Source organism: Cnephaeus nilssonii (assembly GCF_951640355.1).
Source record: "Cnephaeus nilssonii genome assembly, chromosome: 13".
NCBI lineage: Eukaryota > Metazoa > Chordata > Mammalia > Chiroptera > Vespertilionidae > Cnephaeus > Cnephaeus nilssonii.
The window spans coordinates 3,543,734-3,567,337 of record NC_137084.1 but is presented as its reverse complement, the minus strand read 5'-3'; the positions used below and the strand labels follow the sequence as shown (position 1 = coordinate 3,567,337).

At 55.6% G+C, this 23,604-nt stretch overlaps 2 protein-coding genes across 7 annotated transcripts; both read left to right on the top strand.

The window, feature by feature from the left end:
- Positions 1-47: 47 nt before the first annotated feature.
- Positions 48-13,519, top strand: GANAB (glucosidase II alpha subunit). 6 transcript variants are annotated; one of them, XM_079787036.1, is made up of 25 exons: positions 48-121; positions 3,334-3,438; positions 3,586-3,694; positions 3,925-4,052; positions 5,313-5,492; positions 5,910-5,975; positions 6,671-6,740; positions 6,914-7,001; positions 7,086-7,182; positions 7,420-7,600; positions 8,130-8,283; positions 8,471-8,706; positions 8,781-8,907; positions 9,014-9,093; positions 9,340-9,483; positions 9,582-9,678; positions 9,968-10,069; positions 10,236-10,479; positions 11,288-11,352; positions 11,504-11,580; positions 11,665-11,739; positions 11,895-12,008; positions 12,097-12,209; positions 12,364-12,464; positions 12,572-13,519. In XM_079787036.1, exons 1-25 carry the CDS (start codon positions 84-86, stop codon positions 12,679-12,681), a joined length of 2,901 nt encoding a protein of 966 aa, XP_079643162.1. In that variant the 5' UTR covers positions 48-83; the 3' UTR covers positions 12,682-13,519. The 6 variants fall into 6 exon arrangements, with proteins under 6 accessions (XP_079643162.1, XP_079643163.1, XP_079643161.1 ...); XM_079787037.1 differs by having other exon boundaries at positions 6,671-6,744; positions 6,918-7,001; XM_079787035.1 differs by having other exon boundaries at positions 6,671-6,752.
- A 4,800-nt stretch (positions 13,520-18,319) lies between these two features.
- B3GAT3 (beta-1,3-glucuronyltransferase 3) lies at positions 18,320-23,423 on the top strand. Its single transcript, XM_079789020.1, has 5 exons — positions 18,320-18,612; positions 19,585-19,759; positions 21,777-22,137; positions 22,331-22,621; positions 22,972-23,423. The coding sequence occupies exons 1-5, from the start codon at positions 18,531-18,533 to the stop codon at positions 23,068-23,070; spliced, it is 1,008 nt and encodes a 335-aa protein (XP_079645146.1). The 5' UTR covers positions 18,320-18,530; the 3' UTR covers positions 23,071-23,423.
- Positions 23,424-23,604: the final 181 nt, after the last annotated feature.

Below are 23,604 nucleotides of genomic sequence, written 5' to 3'. Positions count from 1 at the left end.
CGGAAGGGGCGGCGCTAAGAAACGTGGCTCAACGCGCGCAGGGGGAGGGGAGGCTCGGGGTCAAGGAGCAAACCCGGCACAAGATGGCGGCGGTAGCGGCAGTGGCTACGCGTAGGAGGCGGTGAGGAGTCCGGAACCCGGGGCGCGCCCGGGACGCCCCCAGACCCCCCAAGCCCCATATCTCTTCTTCTTGAATGTCTTCCCGAGACTCTGCCACCCCCGGCGTCGCGAGGACTCTCTGTCTCTCTGGAGGCTGCTTCAGGCGCCCCCGCTTCCTCGCGGCAGACCCGCGCGGCGTCGGGGGCCCGTCCTTTTGGTCCTCGCTCCGGCGGCTCAGAAAGGCCGCAGCCGTGCGCCCTCGTTGGCTTTGGCCGTTCGCCGCCGCCTCCCTTCCCTGGCGGCTCGCTGCGATGAACGCTGCCGCCTCCGGGCAGTGCTCGGGCCATCGGGGCGGGGACGAGACGTGGCCGGGCCTCCGGGAACTCAGCGTGCAGCCGGCAGTCCGGCCTGCGCTCCCCTTCGTGCCCTCCCCGCCATCAGAGCCCCAGCCCCTGCCCTGCCCGGTCCTCTCCACGTGGGCACCAGCCTGGCTGGTTCGGTGCTCACGCTCACTGGGCACAGCTGGGGCAGGATCCCGTGAGTTCACAGTCTGCCTGGATGATGTTGCTCAAACACAACATGTAATCGAAGGGTTTGGTCTGCGCTCTCGAGTTTATATGACCAGAAAAAAAAGAAAGAAAGAAAGAAAAAAACCCGGTTCGAAAGAATCCCCGGCTCCACAAAGCCTTGGCCAGGACCTAACGGATGTGCTGGGGTGGGAGAGGCGTGCACTGTGCAGCATGAGAAAAGCGTGGGTCATCAACACCACTCTCTGGAAGTCTGATCTGAAACAGTCCCCGGGTGCGACTTGCCCCGCTGCTCAGGCCTCATTTCGGCTTTTGGGCCCCCGCGGCTCTGGGGCATTCAGGGCACCCCAACACGGCACATCGGACCGATCTTTTAGAGGCCTATCCCCATTGGCGCCTAGCCAAGCCCATTTCACAGGCTGTGCGAACAGGACGCCACGGGGTCTTGGACTCACTGTCCTGGCGGTTACTGCTGCTCCAGGCAGGTGGACACGGGTGCCGTGGGCCAGGGTGGCTGGTGCCGTCACTCCGGACCTGGCCACGCGCCTGGCTGTTGAGTGGTCTGGTAGCATTTCTGCGTGGTTGCTACTGCTTATTCCTCTTGGCATGTTCAACCACAACGCCCGGTGTTTGCCTCTGCTTCCTGTCTGGCCTGGCTGGCTTTGTACATCCTTCTGGCACTGGAGGGCCTACTGTGTTCTGTGGCCTCCTTCCTGCTGGTTTTCGTTCCCTTCAGCTTTCAGGGCAGATCCTGAGCCTAGTGCTGGATACATGCCTCTATGGTTTCCCCATGAGCAGGTTGCAGAGTTGTAAAGCTTAGAAGAAGCCTGTGTTTTTGGGTTTCTCCCCGATTTGGACTTCCCCATCAGTCCCTGGGAGAGCATGTTTAAGCCGCAGACTCCCTCCCGGGCCCTGAGAATCTTCCTTCCATAAGCACGGCAGGTGATTCCTCACAGACACTAAAGTTTGAGAGCCCCTGTTTAGGATATTCCCAGAATGGGTGACTATATCCTTCAAAGGAACTCGTTTAAATAAGCTTGTTAAATCCCTCGTCTGTCCTGTGGTGTTATAGTGGGAAAGGGGTAGTTTGTGGTAACCTTGGGGTGATGGGCCTCACGGGGCGGGCCCTGCTGGTGGTCAGTGTGCTGTATTGTGCGTCATGGAGGACGTTGGCCTAGAGTCAGGCAGAGATGCGTGCAATCCCATTTTCACCCCTTCCTCGCTGTTCAGTGTTGGATGGATGATTGAACCTTTTCTGCCTCAGTTTTCTCATCTGGGAAAAGTCTCAGTCCTGCAGTCCCCAAGAAGACAAGGAGGTAGTGTAGATAAAGAAGTGATTCTGAGCCCTGACCCCATTGGAGTTGTTTAGGGAGCTTTTAAAGAATTCTGGTGCCCAGGCCCTCTTCAAACCAGTTAGATCAGAATCACTGTGGGTCAGACCCAGACTTGACTTTATTTATTTATTTACAATTGATTTGAGAGAGAGAGAGGCGGGGGGTGGGGGGGTGGGGGGGTGGGAGGGAGGTTTCTTGGTCCACTTATTCATGCATTCATTTGGTTGATTCTTTTTTTGCTTAAAGTAGTACATATTTCTCCTTTTTTCCCAATTGACCCCCCCCACTCTCACCCTGAGGGCAAGCCCCCACCACCCCAGTGTCTGTGTCCATTGGTTATGCTAATACATTTGGTTGATTCTTGTATGTGCCCTGATGGGGGTGTTAAACCCGAAACCTTGGCTTATCGGGACGCTCTAATCTACTGTGCTACCCGCCAGGGAAGAAATACTTGACATTTTTAAAAACTGCAGGCAGAGTTGCAAACCAGGGAGGGAGAGCAGTTCGCCAGGTTGCTGGGGTACAGTAAGATTCAATGCAGGTTAGCTATTATTATTCTTTTCAGACTTGGGTGGTGATAGTGGTGACTTGGAAGATAAAGGAGTGGAGATTGGAGGAGCTGGGTGCCTAGGGTGCTGGGGACGTTAGGACCCCAGAGCTGTGAGGAGCCGGCTAGCTGCGGTACCTCTTTAACGTTTTCGCTGTTGCCCCACCCAGTGCCTTCCCCTGGAAAGGCGGGACTTGCTTTGTTTCCCTCTTCCACACGAGGTGCCACCTCTTCCCCGGGGGCCAGCTGCCCCTGCTCCTCTGCTCTGAGGCTGATGTAACCAGAGTCAGTACCAAGGCCTCTGAAGGCCAGAGATCCGTGGTCCACTTCTTTGCCTTTTGTTTGTTTGTTACTAAAAACCATTGAATTGTACACTTTCTGCATTTAAAATTTTTTTATTGATTTCAGAGAGGAAGGGGGAGAGAGAGAGAGAAAGAGAGAAACATCAATTATGGGAATCATTGATTGGCTGCCTCTTGCATGATCGGGGATTGAGCCTGCAACCTGGACATATGCCCTGACCGGTAATCGAACTGTGACCTCCTGGTTCATAGGTCGATGCTCAGCCACTGAGCCACCACGGCCGGGCTCTCTGCCTTTTTGTTTTTATTTATTTATTTAGCTCTTAGCCTTTTTAAAGGAAGGTGGGAAGGAGCTAACTCCTCAGCATGACAACCTCATGCCCGCCTGCCTTCTTTCTCTTTAATGGGAATCCGTCTCTTTTCCTCTTTTCTGAGCTGTCTTCTAGGACGGGCTTTTACCTCTGCACGTGAGGCCCTTTCTGAGCCCAGGCCGATTGTTCCCTCTTTTGTCCCTTTTCTCCTAGGTCTGGGACCGGTTTGGTCCTGGCTTGTCTAGGGCTCTGCCTGGGACTCACCCTTGCTGTGGATAGAAGCAACTTCAAGACCTGTGAAGAAAGCTCCTTCTGCAAGTATGGCATTTCTAGGGGAGTGGATGGGATGTGGGGTAATACAGGTGGTGTCTGTGGCAGATGGGGTACCCTGGGGACACCGCAGGTGATGGGGAGCTTATAAACATTGGGGTACTCTCCCACCTTCTTAACCATTTCGCTTGACAGGCGGCAGCGAAACATACGGCCAGGCCACTCTCCATACCGAGCCTTGTTGGATTCTCTGCAGCTTGGTCCTGATGGCCTCACAGTCCATCTGATCAACGAGGTCACCAAGGTCAGGGGAGAAAAGGAACTCTGGTGGGGGTGGGGAAAGGGCTAAGAGGGGATTCGGGAAGGGGGGACCTACAGCCAACATCCTGTCCTAGCCATCTTGGACTTTCACTTTGTGAGGAATTCAGACCTCAGGTCCCTTAGGAAGCGGGAGACCCCTCAGGAGGGAGTGGGTTCAGAGGTCATTCCCTGGTGTATCCTCTACTTTATCCAGAACCAAACCTCTGCCCCCAGGTGTTGCTGGTGCTGGAGCTCCAGGGACTTCAAAAGAACATGACTCGGATCAGGATCGATGAACTGGAGCCCCGGCGGCCTCGATACCGGGTGCCAGATGTGTTGGTGGCTGATCCCCCCACAGCTCGGTAAACTTTTTCAGAAAACCTGTCCATCTTCATGGCCCTTTCTCCTTCCTGATACATTTTTACTTGGCATTTGACCTTTCTTACATTGGGATAATAGCTGCCAAGCACCTTGCCACGCTCCTCAACCTTCCCTATCTCTTTTTGTTTCACTTATTTTCTCTTTCACTTAAAGAAAAAAAAAAACACACACATTCACACTCCCTTCCTTTCTCTCTAAAAATCAGTAAAAACATGTTTAAAAAAAATCCTCACTCAAGGACATGCTTAGAGAGAGGAAGGGAGAGGAAAGAGAGAGAGAAACATCAGTGTGACAGAGAAACATGGGCTGGTTGCCTTCTATACATGCCCTGACCAGGAATCGAATTGGCAATCTTTCAGTGCATGGGACCACGCTCCAACCAAGCACACCACTCTGGCTGGGCTCAGATGTATCGGTCTTTTACAACTTCTGGTGTTAGTGTTTTCTAAGTTGTGTTTAAATACTTTCCTACCTCAAGGGAAAAAATTCTTTTTATTTTCTTCTAAAGATTTTACTTTTAAATTTTAAGTCATAATCTGTCTGGAGTTGATTTTTGTATTTGGCATGAGGTAGGACTTTCTTTCCTATCCAGAAGTTTGTTTTTATCTCCATTATTAAATAACTAGAGGTCCGATGCATGAACTTCGTGCAAGAGTAGGCCTTCCTTCCCTTGGCTGCTGGCACCGGCTTCCTTTGCAGCCCCGGCTTTGTGACTTCCGGTCTAAATAGCATATTACACTTTTATTATTATAGATTCTCCTGCCCTAGCTGGTTTGGCTCAGTGGGTAGAGCGTTGGCCTGCGGACTGAAGGGTCCTGGGTTTGATTCCGGTCAAGGTTACATGCCCCGGTTGCAGGTTCGATCCTCAGTAGGGGGCGTGCAGGAGGCAGCCAATCAATGATTTTCTCTCATCATTGATGTTTCTCTCTCTCCCCTCTCCCTTCCTCTCTGAAATCAATAAAAATGTATTTTAAAAAATAAGTAGTTAAACAAATAAATAGTCCTCCTTAGTCCTCTTGATCTCACTGGGTGCCTGCACCTCTGCTACGTGTAAAAGTTCTGCGTGTTCTTGGGTCTTTTTCCAGGCTCTCTATTGGTTCCTTTGGTCAGTGTGTCTGTCCCTGTGCTGTTATCACACTGCCTATAGCTCTTGGCAGCCCCCCCCCCGCTTCTTCTGAAGTGTCGCAGCTCCAGTCTTGGTCCTTTGTCCTTGTTTATATCCCTTTTGATCTTCTTTCCAGGCTTTCTGTCTCTGGCCGTGACGACAACAGTGTGGAGCTAACCGTGGCCGAGGGGCCCTATAAGATCATCCTGACAGCACGGCCCTTCCGCCTGGACCTGCTGGAGGACCGCAGCCTTCTGCTCAGCGTCAACGCCCGAGGACTCCTGGGCTTTGAGCACCAGAGGGCCCCCAGGGTCTCGTGAGTACCGGGGCGGGACTGAAGGCCACCTAGCTGAAAGAGCCTAAGGGTGTTATGGGGTCTGGCACCGGGTCCTGGGGGAAGACAGGGTGGCAGGACAGTCAGGTAGGGGCTGAGGGCTGGGAGAAGTGTCTGTCAGAGGGTAGGAAGCAGGCCGGGCCAGTTTTCTTCCTCTAAAGACCAGAGGCAGTCACTTTGTCCCTGAGCTGTACCTCGGGCACCTCCTCCGAGAGGCCCGCCTGGGTCTGCCTTTCCCTTACCCCTCTCATGCCATCACATTTCCCAGATTTATTTTCTTCCTCTCCCCCCGCCCCCATGTCTGGAAGTTTGTCGACTGAAACTCACTTTTATGTTTCTGTTTTTGTGTTGGTTTTGTGCCTCCTTTTTCCCTTCCCTACCCATCTCCTCCTGCCCTAGTTTCTCGGATAAAGTTAGTCTCACGCTCGGTAGCATTTGGGATAAGATCAAGAACATTTTCTCTAGGTAAATCCATGGCCATTGGTACTGTATGTGTTCCTCTGCCTTCACCCACCCTGCACTCTGACCCCAGGGAAGGTGTCCCAGACCCTTCCGTGCCCTGCCCTTCACTCACCTCTTTTTCTCCAGCTATGTGGTCCCTGGGCCCAGTTCTCCTGACTGGGAGAAGGAAGATGAAATATTGGAAGTCCCTAAGGAATGTAGGGAGCTTCTTGCTTTGCCAAGGGCTGGAGAGATGCTGCCTGTTGCTGGGGTTCCTGGCTCTCAGTGGGGGCTCACTGGGCTCTGAGCAGAGCTGCTTGCCTCTGTGTGAGACCCTGCGTTTATCCGAGAGGCTTGATCATGGTATGGCCCACTGGCCCTTGCAAAGCCCTGTGCCAGGCCAGCAGGCTGAGGCCCAGCAAGGGCATTTGGGGCCAGAGTTTCCCAGGAGGCGGCAGAGCCAGGAGTGGCATTCTGAACCCAAGCCACTGGGCCTCTCTGTGGAAACACCTCCTGGTGGCACTGACCCCTCATTTCTCTCCATGTCCTGTGGACACTTACGTGTTCATTGGGTCCCTCTCCGAGCCTAACCATTCAGTCCCTCCTCCAATGCCTTCGTTCCTTTGGACCCTTGGCTCTCTACTCCCTCACCCCTCCTTCCACTAGCCCCTCGTCCCCGCCCCCTCTGGATTGGAGCAGACAGCTCTCCTACCTTCCAGGCCAGAATCGAAAGACCCAGCTGAGGGCGATGGCGCCCAGCCCGAGGGAGCACCTGGGGATGGTGACAAGGCAAGTGTGGGGGTGAGTGGTTGGAGCACAGGGCTGGCTGGGAGGTTGGAGGGGAAAGGCCCACAAGAAACTTGAGCTCCGTCTCGTCTTGCTATCGGGGACGGGCCTGAGAAAACGGGCGGGGAGGGAGGGAACTGCTGTGTGATTGGCAGTGTCTGCTTTCCTCCTCGCAGCCAGAGGAGACCCAGGGGAACACGGAGAAAGATGAGCCAGGAGCCTGGGAGGAGACGTTCAAAACTCACTCTGACAGCAAGCCGTATGGTGAGGGCCGGAGCGCCCTGGGCAGGGGCGCAGCGAGTCCTCGCCAGGCAGCAGCCCTGAGTGCACCCTTTGCTTTTCTTCCAGGCCCCACGTCTGTGGGCTTGGACTTCTCTCTGCCGGGCATGGAGCATGTGTATGGGATCCCTGAGCATGCAGACAGCCTGAGGCTGAAGGTCACCGAGTGAGTCCCATGCTGACCTCAGGATATGGGGGACAGAGGAGTCGGGAAGGTGGAAGATGTGCATGCGGATTGGTTATGCCAATCAGGCATGGATCACTTCCTGGGCCCAGATCACCTTTGTCACTGGAAGATTCTCCTTTCATAAAGGGCAGGGCCGTTTCTTACCCTCTCCGTGTCTGTGGGAGGGGTGGCGGCTGTGTGCCGGGGCCCGGGGCCAGTCTGTCTGTCTGCCCGCAGGGGTGGGGATCCCTATCGCCTCTACAACTTGGATGTGTTCCAGTATGAGCTGTACAACCCCATGGCCCTGTACGGGTCTGTGCCTGTGCTCCTGGCGCACAGTCCTCATCGGGACCTGGGCATCTTCTGGCTCAACGCTGCGGAGACGTGGGTGGACATCTCCTCCAACACTGCCGGGAAGGTGAGCGCCCAGGCGGGAGCCGGAAGGAGGGCGCGGTCAGGCCTGAGACAGACGTGTGCTGGCATGAGCGTGGAAGAGGCTGGTGGGGTAGCCCATTTGGGGTTGGGTGAGAGGGGGCCCTGGGCCTTGGGAGCAGCCGGGAGTTCCCTGCCACTTGCAGAAGACGCACACTCATGCATTTCTTGTCAGTACGTTACGGGCGGGTACTCTTCTAGCTGCTGGGACGGCACTCTCATTGAGGTAGGAAAGGGCCTCCCGCTCGGGGCGGGAGCGCTGCTAGACAGACAGCAAAGACAGCAGGCGGTGCAGTGGTGAGTGCTGAGGAAGACGTGCAGCAGTCACGAGGTGGGCGGGGGCAGCAGCGCCCCAGATGGCGGCACCAGGAAAGCCTCGCTGGGAGGTGACATTTAGTCTCAGCTCAGGTTGACTCCGTAGGAGCCGGTGTTAGGGTTTGAGGACAACATTGCTGCTTTGTCTTTGGTTGGGGAACGAGCGTGGGTGTTGGACTTCTCTCTGGTCCCCTCTCCAGACCCTGTTTGGGAAGATGCTAGACTACCTGCAGGGCTCTGGGGAAACCCCGCAGACAGACGTCCGCTGGATGTCGGAGAGCGGCATCATCGATGTCTTCCTGCTGCTCGGGCCCTCCGTCTCCGATGTCTTCCGGCAGTACGCCAGTCTCACAGGTACGCGGCACCCCACGCCGCACAGAGGAAGCTGCGGCCTTCGTCTTCTTGAGAGGAGTGACTCTTCGAAGTCCTGTGCCCTTTAGTCTCCCTTTGGTTTACAAGCCTCCCTCAATTTCTGGGTGTCCCCAGAAGCCCCAGGTTGGCCTGATTCCATTGTGACCCCCGTCCCTCGCTGAACCTGCAGGGACCCAGGCATTGCCCCCGCTCTTCTCCCTCGGCTACCACCAGAGCCGCTGGAACTACCGGGACGAGGCCGATGTGCTGGCAGTCAACCAGGGCTTCGATGACCACAACCTGCCCTGCGATGTCATCTGGCTGGACATCGAGCACGCGGACGGCAAGCGGTACTTCACCTGGGACCCCAGCCGCTTCCCCGAGCCCCTCACCATGCTGGAGAAGTTGGCGTCCAAGAAGCGGAAGGTAAGGACTACAGCCACGCCGGGCGTCTGACATAGCCCTGGAGAGCGCTGACCACCCGTGTTCCTTGCTCCCAGCTGGTCGCCATTGTGGATCCCCACATCAAGGTGGACTCTGGTTACCGCGTGCATGAAGAGCTGCAGAACCAGGGTCTCTACGTTAAAACTCGGGATGGCTCTGACTATGAGGGCTGGTGCTGGCCAGGTAGGTGATGCAGCCCCAGAATTGAGCGAGAGGCTGTCAGAAGACCAAGGAGGTAGAATGGTGACCGTTATGGCCCTTGGGGTTAACAGCCACCCTTAACTTCTAGGCGCCGCTGGTTACCCCGACTTCACCAATCCCAGGATGAGGGCCTGGTGGGCTGACATGTTCAACTTCGACGATTATAAGGTATGGCAGGCCTCTTTCTCGACCTGCATCTGTCTCCCCCCCCCCCCCCCCCCCCGCCCTCCTCCCCCACCTCCTTGAGTTGGTCGTTCTCTGCTTGTTAACCTGCTGTGGTGGGGTGCCGATAGTATCAGGGGCCTTGATGGCCCTGAGAAATGCATCTTTCTGGATTCCAAGGAGCTCTTTGCTCTGACACTGTCTTCTTTCTCCCCTGTCCTTCTGTCCCCATTTTCTTCCTTGTGCTCTTAGGGCTCAGCTCCCAACCTCTATGTCTGGAATGACATGAATGAACCGTCTGTGTTCAATGGCCCTGAGGTCACCATGCTCAAGGATGCCCAGCATTACGGCGGCTGGGAGCACCGAGACGTGCACAACATCTATGGCTTCTACGTGGTAAGAGGCTGGAGAGGCGGGACTGCGGGCTGGGGAACTTGCCACAGATGACAGCTGGCTTTTGCTCCTCACTGCCCCCCCCTCCTGTCTTCACTCAGCACATGGCGACTGCTGATGGTCTGGTGCAGCGCTCGGGGGGTGTGGAACGCCCCTTTGTCCTGAGCAGGGCGTTCTTCGCTGGCTCCCAGCGCTATGGTAAGATGTGGAGGGTAGAGCTGAGGGAGAGGGTGGGAGGCCAGATGGGAGAAGCCGTGGACCTGGGCCTGGTTCTCAGGGAAAGCCGTCCATGCAGCCATCCTCTGAGAGCTCCCGCTGCACCCTTCCGGCTCTGCACTTCAGGGAGCCAGGGAGGAGTGTCCACGTGCTCTTGTGACTTCTGTCCTCTCAGGACCCTGGGCCCAGAGCTGCCGTGGCCGGTCAGGGAGGCCAGCTGAAAAGGCTGAGTCCTTCCTGTTTGCAAGCTCCTCCCTCTTGTCTTCCTCAGGAGCCGTGTGGACAGGGGACAACACTGCTGACTGGGACCACTTGAAGATCTCCATCCCTATGTGTCTCAGCTTGGCGCTGGTGGGACTTTCCTTCTGCGGGGGTGAGAGGGAATTTGTGGTCCTCGGTTCGGTGGGAGGGGGACAAGGTAGCGGGCACAGGACCTGGGCATGAATAGAGAGCTGAGAGTCCAGCGTGGGGCCTTGGGGCGCGCCTAGGCAGCTGCCCTCCTTCACCCTCTTTTCCAACTTCTTCCTCTCCTCCGCCAGCTGATGTGGGCGGCTTTTTCAAGAATCCGGAGCCAGAGCTGCTTGTGCGCTGGTACCAGATGGGTGCCTACCAGCCATTCTTCCGGGCACATGCCCACTTGGACACTGGGCGGCGAGAGCCGTGGCTGTTACCGTCTCAGTACCACGACATAGTCCGAGATGCCTTGGGCCAGCGATACTCCCTGCTGCCTTTCTGGTACACCCTCTTCTACCAGGCCCATCGCGAAGGGTTTCCCGTCATGAGGTGAGGCCTTCTTCGGTCTGTACGTCGCTGAGGGGCTGTGGGCTGGGCTCCATCTCTGCACCTTTCTTCACTCACCAGGCTTTGTAAAGGGGGGTCAAGCATAAGCGGAGGCCAATAGGAATGGCTAGAAGTGGACATGATTGAGTACTTAGGACAGGTTAGGCATTATTCATCTCTACCCCCAGCGCCGGAATCCAGGCAGACGAGTGTCCTACGCTGTGGAACGTTTATTCTTGGGAGGAAACAAACATACAAATGAGGAAATTGCCAGTAGTGTAGTGACCAGCTCTTTGAAAAGTACAAGAGCATAGTGGACCTAGGTTCCACTCATGGCCGTTTAGAGAAGAAGGCCGTGTGAGAGGAGGCCTGAGGGAGGACTGAGACGGGTTTTTGTGATCTGGAGGAAGACGGTTCCAAACAGATGGGACTCCAAGTGCAGAATTCTAGCGTGGCAGTGAGTGCGTTGTGTTCCAGGAGTAGGAGAAAGCAGTGTCCTGGGTAAGGAACCAGAGGAGAGGTAGGAGGTGAGATGGAAGAGAAAAGAGGACCTGGTCCTGGAGGGCCTTGCCGGCCAGGATCACCAAGCGGCCACTGGAGGGCTGCGTGCAGAACAGTTGGAGGGGCGGCAGGAGGAGGCAGGGAGCTGGGCGAGGGAGTGACATGCCTGGGCAGAGCTGCGGTCCTCCCTCACACACTGGCTGCAAGCTCCTGCTCCCACCCTGTGCTGTTCTTATCAGCTCCCGGGGTAACAAGTTGGACATCTGCCAAAACTGCAAGTGTGTTCCTTTCCTGTCTCCCTCCCTCCCAGGCCCCTGTGGGTGCATTATCCTCAGGATGTGAGCACCTTCAGTATGGACGACCAGTTCCTGCTTGGTGAGCAGTGGGCGGACAGCTGGTGGTGGGAGGGCTGAGAAGGAAGCACTTGCGGGAGATGGTCTGTGAACATGGGGAGGGAGGCAGGCGCTGTGGTGCTCCGTCTGGGAACCGATCTCTTTAGTTCTGAGTTGATTCTGGTGTGTTTTAGGGGATGCGTTGCTGGTTCACCCTGTATCAGACCCTGGGGCTCATGGTGTACAGGTCTATCTGCCTGGCCAAGGGGAGGTGAGTTAAGGAAGGGTGTGGTGGGGAATGATGGATGGGAGGCCCTGTGTGGTGAGTGACCAAATCTTCTCTTGTCGCCCACAGGTGTGGTATGACGTTCAGAGCTACCAGAAACATCATGGCCCGCAGACCCTGTACCTGCCTGTGACTCTCAGCAGTGTGAGTGTGCCTGACCCCTCCCAGCTCCGGCTCCGGCTGCCTGGAGGTTTCCTGAAGGGGAGACAGCATGTGCTCTGGGGCCCAGTACCTGCGTGCGAACAAAAGGCCAAGTTGGACAACAGGCCGGCTTCATCCCAGCCCTGCCCTTGCCCTAGATCCCTGTGTTCCAGCGTGGAGGGACCATTGTGCCTCGGTGGATGCGGGTGCGGCGCGCTTCAGACTGTATGAAGGATGACCCCATCACGCTTTTTGTCGCACTCAGCCCGCAGGTGAGCGCATAGGCAGTCCCCTGGGGGGGGGGGGGGGGCCCGCCCTCCCTCCTGGGCTCAGGCTCTCCCTGTCCCACTTCCTCCTCAGGGTACAGCCCAAGGAGAGCTCTTCCTAGATGACGGGCACACGTTCAACTACCAGACTCGGCACGAGTTCCTGCTGCGTCGATTCTCATTCTCTGGCAACGCCCTTGTCTCCAGGTAGTGAGGTGCCCTCTGCCTTGGCAGCTTCTGGGGCGGCTGGGCCTCGGGGGTGCTCACAGCTCACTGGGCCCTTTTCTTGCTCTGGTCCACCTCCTTCCTTCTACTCGGACGTCTTTCTCCCTGACGTGTACTCCCATCTCGCTCCCTCCAGCTCAGCAGACCCCAAAGGCCACTTTGAGACACCGATCTGGATCGAGCGGGTGGTGATCATGGGGGCTGGAAAGCCAGCAGCCGTGGTGCTCCAGACAAAAGGTGAGGAGAGGGGAGGCCAGGGCAGGCTGGGGACACGCCGCCTGTAGCAAAGTAGTTGGTGTGTGTGAGTTTATTGCTATGACTATGGCGCCTTCTTCCGCCACCAGGATCTCCCGAAAGCCGCCTGTCCTTCCAGCACGACCCAGAGACCTCTGTGTTGATCCTGCGCAAGCCTGGCGTCAACGTGGCATCCGACTGGAGTATTCACCTGCGATAACCCAAGGGATGTTGGGGGGGGAGGGGTGCTGTTGTGATGTGAGTTACTGTTCCTTCTGCCTCAGAGTTTGACCTTCCCCAGACGTCACTGTTCTTATCCCAAGACCCAGGTTCTGCCAGCACCTGGCAGGAGGCGAGGGCTGTCTGGGTTGTGAGTTCCTCTTGTGATCTCCTGCGGCCGCCCCCCCCCCCCCCCCCGCGCCCCCCGACACCGAGCCTCCCTTCACCCCCAGCACTCTGTTGCTCTGCTCTGTCTGGAGCACATTCACCTGTGAAGACCTGGGGACCACAGGACCCTTGCTTTCCCTTCTCTCCTTTCTTCTGGGCGTCCTGAACCCTCCAGACCCTCTCACTCCTGCCTCGGGGTGTTGATGCCATTCCTTGGAAGACGTTGAGGGCAGTGAGCTTTAGGCTCCTTTTCTCCGACCCCTTCCCTCCTACCAGGCTGCTGTCCCTCTATTTCTTCCTCCCGCCTCTTCTGTCAGCCCTCCCCCTTCTGTGTCCCCTGGGACCACCCCTTACCTGGTAAGGGCTGAATGGATCAGAGGAGTGAGGCTGCTGGAGAACTTCCTCTTCCCTCTCCCCTCTGCTTCCAGCCTTGCCTCTTTCCCTTCCTTCTAGAGCTGCTGCAGCTCTGACGGGGCAGTTGTGCCCCCCTGTCCTTAGGGGAAAGAAGTTTCCACTTCTTAAGTGGGGGTGGGCATTACACTTATTTTGTCCCCTTTTTGTCCCCTTGAGGGGCATTCAAGATGGAGAAATCAGTTGTGGTTTCATTGAATCACAGTCACCTGTATTTATTGCTGGGAGAAGGCTGAGGGGGTGGGGGGTGGGGAGATGATCATGTGTGCCTGGGGTTGGCCCAAAGCCCTGGATGGGGGGTGGGGGGTGAGGGAGGACTAACTGGGGATGAGGGGACATATTTGTGACAATTTTTTTTACTTCCTCTTGGCCCCCAGCTGTGACAGGTTTTGATAAAAGGAGAAACAATAAAGAGATAAACGATAAATAGTGGTTGGTGTCTGGATTCTAGTTCTGGCCTGAACTATAGACCCTGAGAAGCCTGCAGGCCTGACATTGTATGTAGCCTCAGCATAAGCCTTGTCCATTGAGAAAAATGAAAAGTGTAAGACTGTCTCCGTTCGCTAGGTGCCAATGTTTTCATAGAGGAACCCCATGAGGTCATCAGATTGTGAATGAAAAAGTGGTGATGCAATAAACCTGCTGCGCTCCGGAAGGCCACCTGGCAGGCCTGACAAGCTCAGTGGCCAAAAGTTACCACACAGGCCCAGCCGGTGGGGCTCAGCAGTTGAGTATAGACTATGAACCAGGAGGTCAGGGTTCGATTCCCAGTCAGGCAGGGCACATGCCCGGGTTGCAGGCTCGATCCCCAGTGGGGGTTGTGCAGGAGGCAGCTGATCAATGATTCTCTCTCATTGATGTTCATTCCTCTCCCTTCCTCTCTGAAATAAATATAAAAAATATATGTGTGTGTGTGTATAAAGTTACCACACAGGATGGTCTGATCACAAATTTCGAACTGGGAAGGTCAGAGCTGGTAGTCACATCTCAGGCCTATATCTCCCTTAGCAAAGGTCAATCTATATGTGAGCTTTGTCTTTTTAATTTTTTAAATCTTCACCAGGGGACATGTTTCCATCAACTTCTAGAGAAAAGAAGGGAGAGACAGAAATATTGATTGCACACACACACACACACACACACACACACATGTGCATCCCGATTGGGGACTGAACCCCCAACCTAGGTCTGTGTCCTGACTGGGAATTGAACCTGCAGCATTTGGTGTATGGGATGATGCTCCAACCAACTGACCCACCAGCCAGGGCTCTCTTAAGATAACATCCCTTTTTTTTTTTTTTTTAATTTAATTGATTTTTACATACAGGAGGAGAGAGGGAGAAAGAGAAACATCCCAATCGATCGGTGCCTCCCGCACACCCCTTACCAGGAATTGAGTCAGCAACCAGGGCATGTGCCCTGACTGGGAATCGAACCTGCAGCCTTTTGGTGCATGGGAGGTTGCCCAACTAATTGAGGGACGCTGGCCAGGGCGGATAAAGAGATGAACAATAGCCGAAACTGGTTTGGCTCAGTGGATAGAGCGTCAGCCTGCGGACTGAAAGGTCCCAGGTTCGATTCCAGTCAAGGGCACGTACCTTGGTTGCGGGCACATCCCCAGTGGGAGGTGTGCAGGAGGCAGCTGATCGATGTTTCACTCTCATCGATATTTCTAACTCTCTATCCCTCTCCTTTCCTCTCTGTAAAAAATCAATAAAATGTATTTAAAAAAAAAAAGAGATGAACAATAAATAGCGGTTGGTGTCTGGATTCTAGTTCTGGCCTGAACTATAGGAATTCCTACCCCTGGAAGGCGCAGTCACAGGCCCAGACACAGGACCACCAGAGCGGGAAGCCCCTCATTGTGAACGTGTTCCTTGCACACTGTCTCCAGGTGCTATAAATCTTAATTATTAACTGGCCTGTGCCCACCAATGTAAACAAGGGTGTGTGTCTCCATTTCGCCTCTTACCCATGCTAGGTATTTCCCTGCTATGCTTTCTCCGTAATCTACCACCAGTGGATTTCATGCACCTTCTTTACGTCTTCGATTTTAATGTATAAAATAGGCTGCCAAACTGCCGTTCTCCAGAGCATTTGAAGACATGCTTCCTGGTATTTGTCCTCAGTTTGGCTCCAGTAAACTAAACAAGTTCTCTGCAGGTTTGGATGTATTTTGTAGACAAGATTTTGGTAGGCCTATTTAATAGCAGTGACCAGAGCTGCTGGGATCCCTCTTGAAGAGAAATAGCTATATGACCAGATGTTCTCACACTAAAGGCTGCTTCTCTTGAGCTAGCAGCGTTTTAAAAATTTCCCACTGTTTTAGTGACAGGAAGTAGTTTTCCATTTTGTAGACTGACCACAAGTCTTAGAGATGATTTTATAAGAAAACTAGTTTGGCCCTGACCGGTTTGGCTCAGTGGATAGAGCGTCGACCTGCGGACTGAAGCGTCCCAGGTTCTATTCTGGTCAAGGGCATGTACCTTGGTTGTGGGCACATCCCCAGTAGGGGGTGTGCAGGAGACAGCTGATCGATGTTTCTCTCTCATCGATGTTTCTAACTATCCCTCTCCCTTCCTCTCTGTAAAAAAAATCAATAAAATATATTTTAAAAAAGAAAACTAGTTTGTTTTTTAAGGGAAAATGACTGCTTAGGATGATTTGTACCTAATGAGTGTGTGTGTGTGGGGGAAATAACTTCTTTTACACTTCTAATTTCTGACTTGTTAAATAAATTGAACGAGATTATTAGGAGGAAATAATCTTCAGGTTTTGAGAATATAGGACCTGAGGACAAATCAGGCAGTTAAGGTTCACATGCCCCAGACCACAGGCCCCCAGAGGAGAGGGAGGCAGGAGTCTGGGACTTCAAAGGGAATGCAGGCAATTCACAGGTGGATGGGGAGGAGCAAACATTTGGTAAGCAAATTCTTGCCTGGCCACCCAGAAACAATGGGAGGCAGAGGGGAGTCTAACAGACTTGCCATTCTTAGTTCTTATGACCCTAAGGTGACAGTTCCCTTTCTTTAAGCAGGTTTTTCTGTCTCTGAATTCCTTTAGGCAAGTCAGGGGGAGGTAAAAGGCTCTTCTGGAGTCATTTAAAATATATATATATTTATTGATTGATTTCAGAGAGGAAGGGAGAGGGATAGAGAAACATCAATGGTGAGAGAGAATCATTGATCGGCTGCCTCCTGCACGCCCCCCACTGGGGATCAAGCCCACAACCCGGGCATGTGCCCTTGACCGGAATTGAACCCGGGACCCTTCAGTCCACAGGCTGACGCTCTATCCACTGAGCCAAACCGGCTAGGGCTGGAGTCATTTTTAAAAAATATTTTTCTATTGATTTGGGAGAGGGGGAGAGAGAGAAACATCAATGATGAGAGAGAACGAATCACTGATCAGCTGCCTTCTGCACCATGCCCCACACTAGGGATCGAGCCCGCAACCCAGGCATGTGCCCTGACCCGGAATCATATCCTGATCTCCTGGTTCACAGGTTGATGCTCAACCACTGAGCCATGCCGGCTGGGCTTGAGTCATTTCTTAAAAATAATCAGCTTAAAATAATATCCCAAAAAGGCATATTTTGGGTGGCAAAACTCTGCTTCATTTCAGGAGTTAGAGGATGTGTTTATGAAATTCCTCAACTCAGGAAATATTTCAGTCAATTACCTGGGAGATAGCCCACGGCCTTGCCAACGCGCTGCCCCCCCTCCCCCCATTAATCCCCCATTAATCCCCCATCATCACCCGAGAAATGTGGTGCGTCAGAGGATACCTGGAATCATGTATCTAGAAAGGATGTAGCAAATGGCACAATGGCGATTACATATATGGACGGAAAGAGGCCACATATTAAACCCGGCTCGCTCAGGGAAGGCCGTGTGGTGCCTTACAAACTCAGAGGCCTGACATAATCACAAAGGATGGTCTGAAATGAAAACTTTTTAACTAAAAGCAGCTTATTATGGTGGGAGGCCGTGTCCCTGACCAAGTTCCATTTTCACCTTAATTAAGCCTTGTCTGTTGTCTTTGGCATCTAGATAAACATACCTTTGGAATGTCAAAGTAATTTTCTTTCCCCCCCAACCCTCAAAGCACAGGTACTGAACCAGAGTGGAAACCACAAATCCCCTCATTGTTATTGAGTTAATTGTTGACTATTAACTATCCTGTACCCACCTCTGTAAAAGAAGCATGTGTCTATCATTTTACTTTTTACTCAATCCCAAAGGTTTCCTCATTTCGCTTTCTCCTGCCCCCCTGATCTATCACCAGGAGGTTTCAGGTAACCCCCCGATGTCTTCTCTTCTGACTGTAATGTATAAAATAAGATGCAAGACTGCCATTCTCCGGAGCATTTTCTCAATTCATGGAAATTTTGCTTCCCGGCAACTGTGGACAGTTTGGCTCAAATCAACTCACAAAACTTCTCTGCAGGCCGGAATGTTTCTTTTTAAAAAATATATATTTTATTGATTTTTTACAGAGGGGAAGGGAGAGGGAGAGAGAGTTAGAGACGTGGATGAGACAGAAATATCAATCGGCTGCCTCCTGCACACCCCCCACTGGGGATGTGCCCGCAACCAAGGCACATGCCCTTGACCGGAATCGAACCTGGGACTTGAGTCCGCAGGCCGACGCTCTATCCACTGAGCCAAACCGGCTACGGCCAGGCCTGAACGTTTCTTACGTTGACACATAACTTGTCAATCCTCCTTGCGTATCCATGAATTGGGACAAGACCATCTGTCTCCTAGGATCACAGCGGGGATCACACGAGCGGACCTAGAACACAGGCCAGCCCTGGGTGTCCATCACTCCCGGGCCGGCGTTCGCTGCCGGGTGGGTGGCGGGAGAGGAGAAAACCCGGGCGGGCGCACAGCACGGGCGGCGGTTCCAGGGGAAGGCCTCGAAGTCCCGCCCACGTGCTCCCACCGGCTTCTGACAGCCGCGCGGAGCGCTCCGCACGCCGGATGTGACGTCACCAACGCCCGCGGTTCCCAGAACTAGGCGGCGGGACCGGAAGTGAACCCGGGAGAGGGGGGGTGTTCCAGACTGACCGGATGTGGGCGCGGGCCGGCTCCCCAGCCCCAGTTCCCGGGAGCTGGTCGAGGGGAGCGCGGGGAAGGCGGGCCGCGGGGCGGAGCCGCTGCAGGGGCGGGGCCTGCAGGCTGTCCGGCGGGGGCGGGACCCCTGTCCCTGCGGGACCCCCCGTCCCGGCGGGACCCCGCCTGCCCGGTCGCCGGCGGCGGCTCGGCCATGAAGCTGAAGCTGAAGAACGTGTTTCTCGTCTACTTCCTGGTGTCGATCGCCGGCCTCCTCTACGCGCTGGTGCAGCTCGGTGAGCGGGGCGGGGCGGGGTGCCCCCCGCCCTGGGGAGGAGCCGGTGCGGACCCCCTTCGCCCGGCGCGGCCCTGCGACACCCCCTCCGCGGCCGCCGCGCGCAGGCCCCGCGCTAGGACGCACCCGGCTCCCGCCGCCCCTCGGAGGGAATCCAGGCTCCGTCCTGGCGTGCAGGGCCCCGCAGGGCCCCGCCGCCGTCACCCCGGTCCTCACCCTCCCGCTCGCTCGGCCCCGGCCACACTGGCCGGGTGACGGGTGACGGAGCCCGCACGCTCGCGGCTCTGCCAGCTCTTAGCCCGTCCCTCCGCCTGCGGTGCCTCCCGCCTTCGCAGCCTGCAGTCCCCGCTCGGGGGTCACCGCCCAGAGGCCTTCCCTGGCCGCCTCGCTGCTTTTTTCTGGGTTCTGTCTCATGCTCTAACCTGTCTGCTGCCTTCACGGCCCCGTCACAGTGTGCAGGGTTCTTTGCTTAGTGCCGCCTCCTCCAGGGAGCACGTCAGCCTTGTTCCCCGGGGCATCCCCAGCCCCTAAGGCAGCGCCTCCCGGGAGGAGCACTCAGTAAATCCTCAGCCGGTAATGGAACCGATCAGTTTAATGAGTCAAAGGTCACCCAGCGAAGGGATTTCCAGACGGGGCCACTGCCGACCCTCAGGTATTTGAGACTGGCCTGGGCTAGGGAGATAGACTTCCTTATGACTCCAGAAGGCAACATTGGAACCAACCGGGAGAAGGGATGGAGGCAGATAATCAGCTCAGCATCCCAATGGAAACTGGGACAGATGGGACTTACTGCAGCTGGAGAGGGGATGCTGCCTGGGGCTGAGTTCCCCACCCCCGAGGTGCAGAAGGCTGGCTGGCTGAGAAGTTGTAAGGCGATGCCTGCACTGGCCAGAGGGAACGGTGTGATGGGCCTTTGGGAGACTGAACGTGCTATGCTTCCGTTCTCTGCCCCTCCCCTGCTCCCCGGGACCAGGCCAGCCATGTGACTGCCTCCCCCCCTTGCGGGCCGCGGCAGAGCAGCTCCGGCAGAAGGATCTGAGGATTTCCCAGCTGCAAGCGGATCTCCATCGTCCGGCCCCTGCCCCTGCCCAGCCCCCTGAGCCTGAGGCCCTGCCTACTATCTATGTGGTTACCCCCACCTATGCCAGGTATGGGCTCTGGTGCACCCAAGAGGCTTGCATGGACCAAGAGGTTGGGGTTGATGGAGAGGATTTGGGGGAGGCATTGGGCCAGGGCATGTTCCTCAAACTAGGGCATACCAAATGACAGGAGAAATGAACCACATCTTGACTCAGAAACGTGTGGGGAAAATGGTTATTTTCTACTCGAAGAGATAGGGGTGTACGATGAAGTAGAATACAAAATCCCTGAGAAATGTTAAGATAGAACAATAGCCGAGACCGGTTTGGCTCAGTGGATAGAGCGTCGGCCTGCGGACTGAAGGGTCCCAGGTTCGATTCCGGTCGAGGGCATGTACCTTGGTTGCGGGCACATCCCCAGTTGGGGTTGTGCAAGAGGCAGCTGATCGATGTTTCTCTCTCATCGATGTTTCTAGCTCTCTATCCCTCTCTCTTCCTCTCTGTAAAAAATCAATAAAAATATATTTAAAAAAAAAAGATAGAACAATATAATCTCAAAGAAACTTGGAGCTTGCCACGGAGTGCACTCTGTCTCCTTAGGGATCCTTTGGTGAGAAAGTTTGAGAACCCCTATCTAGCTTGAAGTAGACAAGGGCTTGGTCCTGCCCTGGCCGGTGTGGCTCCGCTGGTTGGAGTGTCAGCCCAGGCACCGAAGGGTCTCGGGTTCGATTCCCAGTGGGCACATAGCCCCCTGTGGGGGCGATACTTCTTTCTCACATCGACTAGTATGTCTCTCTCTCCCTCTCCCTCTCTCTATAAAATCAATAAAAATTTAACCTAGCCCTAACCGGTTTGGCTCAGTGGATAGAGCCTCAGCCTGCGGACTTAAAGTCCCAGGTTTGATTCTGGTCAAGGGCATGTACCTTGGTTGCGGGCACATCCCCAGTAGGGGGTTTGCAGGAGGCAGCTGATCAATGTTTCTCTCTCATCGATGTTTCTAACTCTATCCCTCTCCCTTCCTCTCTGTAAAAAATCAATAAAATATATATTTTTAAAAAATTTAACCTAGGAGAGGATTTTTAAAAAATTAAAACTATTTAAAAAAGGGGGAAGGACTTAGCCTGGCAGTTTTTACCAGGGTCTAGACATAGTTGCATTAGATATTATTTACAACGTGTTTACTCTTACCAGGCACTGTGCTAAGGGCTGCACTTTAAAAAACAATGATTTTTAATTGATTTTTAGAGAGAGAGAGAGAGAGGGAGAGAGGAGAAACATCAGTGGGAAAGCAAAGCATCGATGGGCTGCCTCCTGCATGCCCGCTGCTGGGGATCGAGCCTGCAGCCTGGACATGTGCCCTGACCAGGAATTGCATGGAACCCACAAGTTGCAGGGCTAAGTGCTGTGCTTTTTTTGTTTTTAATTAAAATGTAGCCTCTATTACTCATACAGATCAAGTGGGAAACTGTGGTTTTGGATCTGCCGCCAAAGGGCCTGCTAATTGCTCCCTGGAATCAGATGGTTGAGCCATCTAGGCACGGGCGGCTCTAGAACCTCTCCCCCTCCACACACACACCCCGATCTGAAGGAGAAAGAAGCCTAGAAGGGGCTGGGCCCCACTTCCCAGTTCTTTGTCTAAACGCGGATAAACCATCATCCCCTGGCGAGGAGTGAGTCAAGGGACTCCTAGATCCCTGTCCCTGGAAACCCAAGCACAGAAGGAAAAGAACCTGGTCCCACCGGTGTTTTAGGAAATCATTGTCTTACTTAATCTTCAAAGCAACCTTGTTGTAGAGTCCTGTTATTCCCACGTGACAGCCAAGGAAACAGACTGGGGAGAGTGTGCCGTTTTCCCCGGATGTCGCACCTAATTACAAACCTGGCATTCCAACCCAGATCTGATTCCTTCCCTGAGGTCTCCCAGGGTTGAGGGGGTGGCAGACGTGAGGGGGAGGGCAGGGCAGGTGAGTGTCCCTGTGAAGTTGACGGGCAAGACAAGGAGTTGGGGAGAGGCCCTGGGAGGCCAGAAGGGGGGCGGGAGAAGCTGTGCCTGCCCCTCTCCCTGCTGCTGCCTCTCCCCCTCCAGGCTGGTGCAGAAGGCCGAGCTGGTGCGACTGTCCCAGACGCTGAGTCTGGTGCCCCGGCTGCACTGGCTGCTGGTGGAGGACGCGGAGGGCCCCACCCCGTTGGTCTCCAGGCTGCTGGCTGCCTCTGGCCTCCTCTTCACACACTTGGCGGTCCTCACCCCCAAGGCCCAGAGGCTCCGGGAGGGCGAGCCAGGCTGGGTTCGGCCCCGAGGTGTAGAGCAACGGAACAGGGCTCTGGACTGGCTGCGGAGTGGAGGGGGCGCTGTGGGGGGAGAGAAGGACCCTCCGCCCCCGGGGACCCGGGGGGTTGTGTACTTTGCCGATGATGACAACACCTACAGCCGGGAACTCTTTGAGGAGGTGAGCACGGGGGGAGGGGCCGGGGAGGGGCCCTGGGCCCGCTTCCTCTGTGGCCTTGGCCATCCCTGTGGCTGAGTCTAGGCTGTTGGGTGAGGGGGGGGGGGGACATGGAACAGAGGACCCAAGTGGTCCTTCCTGCTGCTGCCTGTCCCCTGGGCCACTCCCTGTCTGTTTCTTGTCTCCTGACTGTTAGATGCGCTGGACCCGCGGTGTCTCCGTGTGGCCCGTGGGGCTGGTGGGCGGCCTGCGGTTCGAGGGCCCGCGGGTACAGGACGGCCGGGTGGTGGGCTTCCACACGGCGTGGGAGCCCAACCGGCCCTTCCCCGTGGATATGGCGGGATTTGCCGTGGCCCTGCCCTTGCTGTTGGCTAAGCCCAATGCCCAGTTTGACGCAACCGCTCCCCGGGGCCACCTGGAGAGCAGCCTCCTGAGCCACCTGGTGGACCCCAAGGACCTGGAGCCACGGGCTGCCAACTGCACCCGGGTAAGAGGGTGGAGGTGGGCGCGCAGCTCTGGGGTGGACGGGATGGGAGAAGTGGGGTGAGGATCACAGGGCAGGTGTTTGAGCAGGAGGGACCCTCCGGAACTCAGCTACAACCTCGCTTACTCTCCTGAAGGGCAGCGGGAGCCAGAGAAGGAAAGGGGGGGTCCTGCCTCTCTGTCTCCCAGAGTCCTGGGCACCTGCATGGCCCACAGAGGCTGAGGGGTTAAGGCCCCGTTTCAGAGGCCTGAGGCTCCCACAGTGTGTGGAGGGGGTTGGAGAATCCGGTCTACCCTGAGGGCCCAGAGGCCGGCTCTGGCTGGGCCGGCTCTGACGGGAGTCCTCCCGGACAGGTCCTGGTGTGGCACACGCGGACGGAGAAGCCCAAGATGAAGCAGGAGGAGCAGCTGCAGCGGCAGGGCCGCGGCTCAGACCCCGCCGTGGAGGTGTGACGGACGCCCCACCCGACCGTTTCGCCCGGCACAGACCTGTGGGGCCGGGCCCCTGGCCTGCCAGGGTGCGGTCCTCCACGTCCCGACCCCTCAGAGCCAGGGGCGGCCCCTCTGCCATTTCAGCCCAGCTGCTTCCCCCTCCCCCAGCCTGCCATGTGGCACTGCCCACAGGCTGGGGACAAGCAGCCCTTGTATTGAGCCGGGTCAGCCCTGTCTGGGGCGGAGCAGAAGGACAGATGGACTCAGGAGGGAGGGCAGCTGAGTAACTGGGTAACTTATTGGGGCTGGAGGAGCTGGGCTGGACCCTCCCCACCTGAGCATGCTGACCCCTCCTACCTCCAGAATAAACAAATCTCAACCTGGAGGGGCCTCTCGTCTTTTCCGTTTTATTCGTCTGTTTCTCGCATTCTGATTCTTACCAGGGTCAAAACCCTGGCCTCATGCTTCTCTCTCAGACAGAAGCCATTCTCTCAGGAACCCCCCCCCCCCTCCCCCGGAGGAGGAGACCAGCGGCTTCAGTCCAGAAGCTTCCTT

Excerpts from the sequence above, each read along its gene's own strand:
- GANAB (XM_079787035.1), top strand. The coding sequence starts at position 84 with ATGGCGGCGGTAGCGGCAGTGGCTACGCGTAGGAGGCG. Across the intron at positions 122-3,333 it reads GTGGCTACGCGTAGGAGGCG|GTCTGGGACCGGTTTGGTCC; the intron begins GTGAGGAGTCCG and ends CTTTTCTCCTAG. Across the intron at positions 11,353-11,503 it reads GGACGACCAGTTCCTGCTTG|GGGATGCGTTGCTGGTTCAC; the intron begins GTGAGCAGTGGG and ends GGTGTGTTTTAG.
- B3GAT3 (XM_079789020.1), top strand. The coding sequence starts at position 18,531 with ATGAAGCTGAAGCTGAAGAACGTGTTTCTCGTCTACTTCCTGGTGTCG. Across the intron at positions 18,613-19,584 it reads CTACGCGCTGGTGCAGCTCG|GCCAGCCATGTGACTGCCTC; the intron begins GTGAGCGGGGCG and ends CCCCGGGACCAG. Across the intron at positions 19,760-21,776 it reads GTTACCCCCACCTATGCCAG|GCTGGTGCAGAAGGCCGAGC; the intron begins GTATGGGCTCTG and ends CTCCCCCTCCAG.